The sequence below is a fragment of the Pundamilia nyererei genome, unplaced genomic scaffold (genome assembly GCF_000239375.1).
Source record: "Pundamilia nyererei isolate P.nyererei 1_Seehausen unplaced genomic scaffold, PunNye1.0 scaffold00001, whole genome shotgun sequence".
NCBI lineage: Eukaryota > Metazoa > Chordata > Actinopteri > Cichliformes > Cichlidae > Pundamilia > Pundamilia nyererei.
Window position 1 is genome coordinate 4,095,479 of NW_005187402.1, and position 9,331 is coordinate 4,104,809.

General features: G+C 45.5%; 1 protein-coding gene across 2 annotated transcripts in view; it reads right to left on the reverse strand.

The window, feature by feature from the left end:
* Positions 1-8,813, reverse strand: part of nrg2b (neuregulin 2b) — a 65,945-nt gene extending 57,132 nt beyond the window's left edge. For both annotated transcript variants that reach the window (XM_005719467.1, XM_005719466.1), the window contains exon 1: positions 7,243-8,813. In XM_005719467.1, coding sequence (XP_005719524.1) covers positions 7,243-7,654 — 412 coding nt within the window. In that variant the 5' untranslated portion in view covers positions 7,655-8,813. The remainder of the gene's footprint in view (positions 1-7,242) is intronic.
* Positions 8,814-9,331: the final 518 nt, after the last annotated feature.

Below are 9,331 nucleotides of genomic sequence, written 5' to 3' on the forward strand. Positions count from 1 at the left end.
ACACACACACACACACACACACACACACACACACACACACACACACACACACACACTATCTGTTCAAGTCTATTGAACCTGTGAATCTCATGGTTTGTATGCATCAGCATAAAGTATGCACATAAGTCTGAGCTCAACACTACACTTGCTCAAAGGAAAATTGATTCTAATTTAGGAATTCCTGCAGTACCGTTTCCATGATCCAAACGCAGGAGATTCTATGTCTCCACGAGCATCTTTCTCATCACTGGCTGAAAGGGATCTGAATTTGAAAGCCATGCTGAAAGCTTAAATTCACTGGGTTTGTTTTAAAGAATTATTCAAGGGTGTGGTCCTGGATGTGTTTCCTGTTCCAAGGATTGTTTTGACATGATGCCCCAGAGCACAAATTCCTTCTAATTCTGGGATTTGGAGATCAATGCCACTGTGGTTCTGCCCCTAGCTGCTCTACACACTGACGTGAACCTGAGCTGAGACACAGCAGTGTATGCTAACCTGGAAATATCAGATTATTGCTTATAAGGTGCTAGACACGTGCAAGTGTAGTCAGAGTCAAAATAGTGGGATAAGGATACATTAGTCCGAGTAAAACTTTGAATACAAAGTCCACAGATCCACAGACAATCACATGAACTACCTACTTAATGAGAAATGGTAAACATAATCATTTAAGGTTGTAAAGATGCCAAGATATGTCCACCATCTCTGGCTTATTAAAAGATCCAAAAACAGGATGCAGAAGATTGACATCAAACAAACATATCAAAGTTGTCTAATCTCATGTTTGTGTGTTTGGACCAAAGCTGCTCTCATGACATGCTTCACACTCAGGAAAACATTGATCGGAGACCGTGGCACAACCAAAACTGCAACTGCATCCAGTGTGCTGGAGATGTCGTTGCCTCTGGAATAGCTGCTTTGAAGATGGGGACCAGGTCTGCGGCTATTAGCTGCCATCTTCAAAGTGATGTTGGTAATAAAACTGCAGTAAGATAGAGTGAGTCTGCTATAAGTTTGCAAATGCATGCAAATGCACCACAGTTGGTGATTGAGTGTGAAAAAATTGCAATCCAGTGCAATCAGTTCAGGTCATTTTTATTTATATAGCACCAAATCCCAACAGCAGTTGCCTTAAGGTGCTGTATATTGTAAGGTAAGCACCCTACAAAGAAAACCCAACAATCAAACAACCCTCTTTAAGTAAGCACTTGGCGACATTGGGAAGGAAAAACTCCCTTTTAATAGGAACAAACCTCCAGGAAAACCAGGCTCAGGGAGGGGCAGCCATCTGTTGTGACCGATTGGGGATCAGGGGAGGAAGACAGAACAGTCACTGGGAAACCACTGATTTGCCATAGTCGTAGGATGGTTGCTTTATTGCTTTTAAAAAAAAAAAACTACCCCAGCTAGCCTATGGCAGTTACGGAGCCATAGCTTAGTTTAATGATGTCCATCCATCCATCCATCCATCCATCCATCCATCCATCCATCCATCTTCTTCCGCTTATCCGGGGCCGGGTCGCAGGGGCAGCAGCCTAAGCAGAGAAGCCCAGACCTCCCTCTCCCCAGCCACCTCCTCCAGCTTGTCCGGGGGAACACCAAGGCGTTCCCAGGCCAGCCGAGAGATATGATCTCTCCAGCATGTCCCAGATCTGCCCTGGGGCCTCCTCCCAGTGGGACATGCCCGTATAGACTGTATATAAAAGATGATCATAGATAGCCACCTTGATATCCCCCTTTGGTTTTTAAAGTCAGCATCTCATTTTGTTAATTTTGTTGTCGGCACTGCACATAACAAGCAAATGTGGATCTCTCTGAGAAAGCAAAGACACTGAAGCCTCATTCAGTAGCGATGTCAATCAAAGTGTAGCCACACCCTACAGCACACCCTGCTCTATTGTCTGCTTCGACTATACATGAAATAACAGTATACAAAACAAACATTGTGTTGTATTCAGTAAATTTTTACAACCTGATCAGTCTCCCCCTGCTGGCCATTAAAAAGAATGACTTTCTCATTGGAATCACTTTTCAGACCCGAAAGCTATATCGACACTTTTTTTTACAACCTACAGAACCTAATTGACAGAAAATCCAGTGTATGTCTGAGAGCAGCATCACATTTGTGGTTTCAGCACACAATATGTGCTGGATACAGGTTTTTGATTTTGGTCTCCTAACAGTCAGGAGAAGAAACATTCACCGTCACTGCTTTACAATGTAACTTTTCCTGCAAGCACTAATTTCTGTCCTTGCATGTGTTAAACACTCGAGTGAGTAAAGGACAACGCAGCAGTATTTCTGCCGTATCAAAGTGAACCATTTTCAGACATTTCCACTAAAATAAAAGTACCCACTGAACTTCTCGCTCTTTCTTATTCGTTATGTGGGTAAAAGGCCCGGCTATTACTGAAACTTTTACAGTATCAGTTACTACCGCATCTCTTTGTAGTGCCAGAGCTAAAGATCACTGCCTTTGCTTCCTTCTCTCTGTTTCTCTCCTCCTCTGTGTGGCTGACTGACAGAAGGGCAGCATAAGCTGAACCGCACACTCCAGCTACAGTCAGCTACAGCAGGAGAGAGAGAGGGAGAGCATGAGGCATGAGGTATGCAGCATTAGATACAGCATCACTGACAGGAGCATGTTTGGGCATCAGATAAAGCTATTTTAGGACGAAACTGTCAATGCATCTCAAAAGACGTGCCAACAGCAATGATCAGAGAAGACCTACATTACGCTGCAGCCTGTCTGGGATGTCAGATGGGATTGGTTTTGCAGTTTTTGAAGAGGGGCAGTGTGAGCAGTCCACACGCCTAAGTCGTTTACACAGAATAAAACAGGGAGACGTCGGTGAGGGAGAGACGCTGGATGCAGACATACATGTAACTCAGCATTTGTTCAAAGGAAGTTTGTACTCCACTCTTTCACATTAAATGCTGAAACTTAAACATTGCAGTATTTGCCACTGAAACTGTTCATAAGCCCCAATCCAGCTGTGGGCTGAGCTGAAGTGGGAGAAGAGGAGAGCTTATTGGAGCAGCTATGGCAGACTCAATAACATAAATAGTAAGAGAGAACCCAGTCGGTCCTGCCATTTAATCAACATTGGCTCTGCTTTTGGAAGATGGCTCTGCTATCTTTTATGGTGCACGAAGATTTACTGTCTCATAATTTCTCTCACAGCGAGGGATCTGTGCTCCTGCCTTTAAACGTTCGCTGGTACAAAGTCTGAATTAAACCTCGACAACCACTTCCCTAAAAAGACTTTAACTTGTCATTTATTTAATTGCCTGCATTACAGTCAGAAATGGGCACATCATGTGGATTCCACATATTCGTTGTAGCCAGAAATACCAAGAAGTGTGTAAAATTCAGCACATCGCTGCGACTGGCACCGGTAGCCTGGACATCAGTAACCTAGCTGAACAATGTAGCTGGAACACCTGCTCTGTCTTTGTTTTGCTTTATAGCACTAAGTGTCAAACAGACCCAGAACAAATGAATACAGTAAATGCTTAAACAGTAATGTGGTGGTATGTTAGTGAATGCCTGCCTGGATTCTAGCTTTCACATATACGTCAGAGACATCTTGTCGTGGCAGATTAAACCCCTGACAAGTGTGATAAGTGTTGCCCTCTGAAACTAACTGTGCCACCCAGCAGATAGCAGCATAAAGGAAATACAGTGTGGGACCATCGTTTGCATCTGCTCCCATTCTTCTCCGAAGATGTAACTACTTATCAGCTACTCTTGCTGTCAGTTTGCTGCTGCCTGTTTTTATTGCACAAAAAATCTCTGTAAAAAACAACATCATCAGCTAGTATCAGCAAAACTCATAAGCCTGGTGCAACCCACAGCTTTATTAGCTATGCTATTGAAAACCTAAAGCCCAAAGCCCTTTTGGATCCCATCATGCTGACAGACAGGGGTAAGGGTGTGTATAAAAGTGTTTGGCTGTGATTGGCTGCCTTCCTTTAGACTTGCTTTTGGATTGGTGTCCGCAGACACACCCCTTGCTAACCCACTTGTCAGCTGCCATTTCTCCTGTCTTCAGTGAAACTTTGCAAGCACCTTTGCTTCCACATCTCCAGCCTCACTGCTGGCTGTGAGTCCTGCTCCGTCGTAACTCATTTGCAGGCGACACTGACATTACTGCATTCACCCAGTGAAAAACATCACCACAGCCAGCAAGCTACAACTAAGGAGAACTTTTGGCCAGTGAGCAGCAGTTTCCTTGAAGGTTTCTATGTTTGAGCGCATACAAGCAGACATGTGAAACCCATCTGACTCCACGCTGCAGGTTGGTGCTGTTAGAGCCACAAGTGTTTCGATAGTCTGACTTTTATTTTGTAAAGTTGTCTCTGTACATCGCCACAGTTGTCTTTAAATTAAACAATCCACATATGCCTCAAGAGTAGCTTTCACTTTTAACACTTTTAAGCCTGAACCATGAAGTAATTCGGATAATTCAAAATTCTTGTAAATAGAGTGTTTATTGAACCATCTGACAAGTTTAAATTAAATATAAATGCATATATATGAGTTTTGATTTGTATCATATTTGCTACATCTGACTTTGTTAAAAATCTGGTGCTTAAAAATGTACTGTGTACTTTATTGTGTTTTTTCAAAGGGGGAAAAAATCACACTGGTGATGCAGAGGTCTCAAAAACTCACAAAACTCACTCTCACTAGCTTCAAAGTACTTTGAGAAACCACTGAACCGTCAGTGAATTTCTTCTTTATAAAAACATATCAAATTGTTGATTTGGCCACTCTGCAAGTGTTTGCTAACTCTCTGATGCATTTTTTTGTTTTGTTTTTTCAGCCTAATGATGGCCTCCTTCACTTACATTTGGTGACTTAAACTGCAAATCCACCAGGCCATGAAACTGTGTGTTAGTCAGCTGTTCAGTTACGTTCAACCTCTGTATAAAGATAACTGTAATTCCTAAACTGTTATTGCAATACTTTTGTTAAACCCTCTGAATTAAATCAGAAAGCTCGACTTGATGTAAAATCCACTGTGGTGGCGTACAGGGGTGTATGATCTGAACTGTGTAATATTTTGTCTGTTTTAAATCAGGTCCTAAATCAACTTCACCGCAGCAGATTTTATAAAGCTTTGAGGCTACTGCACTGTCAATAAAAAATATACGTGTTTCTTTAACCTCTCGTTAACCTCTCATATATTCCACTCGCGTGTCAATCTCATCCAGTCCTGGAAAAGAAACAAAATTGATGAGGGACGTAACGGAAACAGTGGACATTCAGAGACTACGAGTTGCTACGGTGAATCTATACACACTCTGGAGAGTCTAATTAGGTTGGGGTTCTTCATGTAATTTAGGCTCTTATTGTGTGTGTAGTTGTCGTGTGAGCCTCTGCGTGCGCGCACTTATGCTACTCATGTTGAGAGAACGTAGATCTGTTTGGACAGTCACACTCCGGAGACTCAACTTTCTTATACATGGACACAAACGCAGGCCTCACTTATGTCGTGAGGACTAAATCAGCCCTAGATGAATCGCCATCATGTGGAGCAACATACTTTAGGTTGAAGGTGAGGTTAGGTGGAGGTTTAGGACAAATATAGTTGTCGTGGTTAACAACAGAGAATAGGTCAGTGTAATGTCCTCTGGAGACATGGAGACACATCAGCGCGTGCGAGAATGTGCGCACACATGAGAGGTGAATCAGCTCATAAGTGGGTATCTCCTCTCCTGAGCTTATCCCTGCCTGGAAAATGTGTTCAGACTGATTGCAACAGCACTGTCATTAATAAATGACTGGATAATTTTAGCATGTCATGGAGGTAAAAATAGAACCTCGATGCACCCTTTGTTGAGACATCTGAGCTAACTCCTGTTAGGCTGCAACACTACAGATACACAGACACACAAGCCTGGAAAATAAATGTCACATTTTAAGATTACATGTTTCTAAAGGGTTTTTTGTTTTTGTTTTTAAAACCCTCATTTTTTAAAAAGGAGACCCTTAAAAGGTTTTACGCTGGTGCTCATTTGAGAGAAATGCGTGGCTCTCACTGAAGATCTTCTATTTTAGAGGCTGAATTACTACTTCCTGTCTTTGTAGTTCTTCGCTTCATGGCTGCCAGATGCTTTAACAATAACTGAGGCTATTGTAGTTACAGCTTCTCAAAGGCAGCGAAGCATGTCAGTGCTGAAAACAAAGGTGCAGTGGCTCACAAAGAACATTCAGCCAAAAAAAAAGAAACTCATTATTGTGTTTTTAAGCGTTATGTTCAAAGTAGATTGAATATACATTACAACATTCATAAGTCACACCATGTGAGGTCATAACTGAGCTGAAGCTGATTTCCAGAGCTCTGCTGTAGAGGGGGGAAAGGCTTTTCCATTATCTTAAAGAAATAAACAGCAATAATAAAAGAAAGAGAGACAAAAAGTGCAGACTATCAAACTTGTGGCCCTCTCTGGTTAAACTCCCCAGAACAAAGGGCCTCTGTTGTTTGTAGAGACAAGAACAAACCACGATTTTTTTTTTTAAATGTTAAAAACTGGCAGCAAGTTTTAGAGATTTTAAACTGCCATCACCGCCCACGTACTGTCACTGCAGTCCACACAGACACTGTGGAGACTTTCGCCACAATTTCTGAAGGAGAAAAAAAAGGCGTCAGATGTGACAGATCTAACACTGGCTGAAGGCTCCGATGCAAAGTTTGGAAAGGAGGTTAGTTCAAGTCGAGGCTGCTGTCCCCGATTCCCATCACATTCTGGGCCTAACTTTCTGCCTCACTCACACAGGAGCGACACGACAAGAAGAGCCGCTGGCTTTTCCGCCGGTGCGTTTCACCTTAACGCAGCACATGTAGGCTACCGTGAGGATGACACGATGCAGGTCCTGAGCTTCATGCTGCTGTTTGGGTCATAACCGGTGGAGAGGAGGGTGGTGGTGGTTACTTAGGTTTAACTAACCATCTCTCATTTTTTCTTTTTTCTTTTTTGGACACACAGACAGATTACGCGACACACACACATTCCCTGACATGCCTCTCATATATTATGGGTGACCGGGTTATGGAAAACTGAGGTGTCAATCGCTCATATGTGTGTGTGTACGCTGACACACTGTATGGACTGGGAACGTGCATGCGCAGCCAGAGTGCTGGATGTCTCCCTTACATCACCATGGCAGTTTCAGTGGCCCTTATAGTGCGCTGTGAGTGGATGGCAGGTATGAGGGAAAAGCCTTAAACTTACCGCAGTCCTCGCACAACACTCTCTCAACATCCTTCTTCGACTCCGGCTCGCTGGCGTCCACGGGGGCGTACGATGCCTTGAATACCAAGGGCTCGGCGGTGGGGTCCATGAAAAAGATATATCTGTGGTCCTTCTCCACCGTGGTGCACGGGGCCTCGGAACCGAAGTCCCCGACGGTCACGAGCTGCTCCCTCTCGAGGCCGCCGCTGTTGACGGGCCACACATCCAGCACCTTGACATTCACGCTGTAGGGCTCCCGGGAGGAGACGTTCTCCGGGGAGGAGCGCACCTCGCCCTCGATGACCACGGCTGATCTGTACGCCTGGTCCTGGAGGGAGTTGAGACTCGGGGCGTAACAGGCGAAGGAGACCCCGATGACCAGCATGGAGAAATGCACTGGATCAAGCCTCATGCCGTCAGCCTGTGCTGTGCTGCAGTGCTGCTGGGCGGCGGAGCGAGCTGGAAGAGAGAGACGGCGGCGAACGGGCTCCGGCAGAGCAGGCAGGGCAGAGCGGCAGACCTTGTGGAAGTGTCCATGCCATCTGTGTCTGCCGCTGCTTTCCCCATACGGCTGCTGGCGTCGGATGGGGGGGACACAGCAGCCTAGGAACCGGAAACGGCCCGCTTCTGCATGCTTAAAAATGTGATTGCTGCATTCTCCTTCACCAACCACCCTCCCCCCTCTTATCTCCCCTTTTCCTGAAAGGCAAAACAAGACTCGTAAATTAGTCTCCTCTCGAATCCAGGGCTGAAACCTCTCTCTCTCTCTCTCGCTCTCTCTCTCTCTCTCTCTCCAGCTAATAGGCTAGCATCGCATGGGTGGGCGCATTGCCTCTTTGGAAAGAAAAAAAAGCGACTTGCGCGTACAGGGGAATCACAAGAAATGATATGCTGTGCTCCACGCACACGCAGTATCGGCTCCTTTATCCACTTATATATCGTCAAGAGTCCCAGTGTTGCAAATCCGTTAGTCAGGAAGCAAAAAAATTCAAATTAAAAAAAGGGGGGAAATCAACAAACCCCCTACCGCGGAGAGGTCCAACGTACAGGATGAGAGAGCAGCGGTTATCCGGTGAGGCGTTGCAACAGTAGCGCGCACCCTCCAGCCGCGTCCCCTGCGCCCCTCATCAAACGCGAGCGGCTTACGTGAGCAAACATCACCTGCCCGGTCAACGGCGTCGCCTCGCCTCGCCACGTCCTGCGCAAACACCCTAATGACCCGGGCACCCACCGGCCCACCGGCACGGACCCAACCGGCGTGTGAGCATGCCGGCAGACTCTGTTTGAAAAACAAAACTAAACCCAAAAAACCAAACCTCTGCGGGGTGGGTGCAGGAGAAATCACGCACGCGGTGCACAGGCACACCACATCAGCAGCGCGGAGTTGCGTCTGTAGCCAAGCCCTGCACGGCGCCTACTGTGGATCTCCGGTGCAAGAGGTGCAAGAGAGGCTATAGGCGACTGCTACACACACACACACACTGCGGATAGCTGTTGCGATGACTAACGCTGCGAAATTCTCTCAATGGATTCCACGGCATGTAGAGGCGAGCGGGCGCTTCGGAGCTGAGCTCTCTGAGCTGTTAGATGGCCCCTCTGGAAAATATATCTGCTTCTGCAAAGCACGCCCGAATCCCGCTTTTATGTTCAGCGCTGTTTTTGCGAGTCATTACACTTCACAAATGTCGCCTTGCAGTTTTGCCGACTCCTGTGGCAACACGTGGTAGCAACAGTTACCAGAAAATGCGGGTGTTATAATAGAAAGACACAAATATTTTCGCCAATCTGGCTTAGATACAGTGAATAAAGCCTCATTTTCCACTGAATACGCATCCACCAATGAAATGAGACCCCTTTACAAAGTGCTGAGGTTTTTGGGGTTTTTTTTTATGTTGACCATAAGTATCCCCTCCCAGTCTCTGCCTCCATCAGCCAAGCCATTCATAAGATTTGCCTTTCCCTCCCTGTCAGGAGCTGTGCGACCTTCGTTAGAGGTCAGAAAGACTTTTCGTAGTCCATACAGAGGAAATCATAAACTATAATGTCACATAGGGGACACATGGACAGTTTTCATATCTCCCTATATATA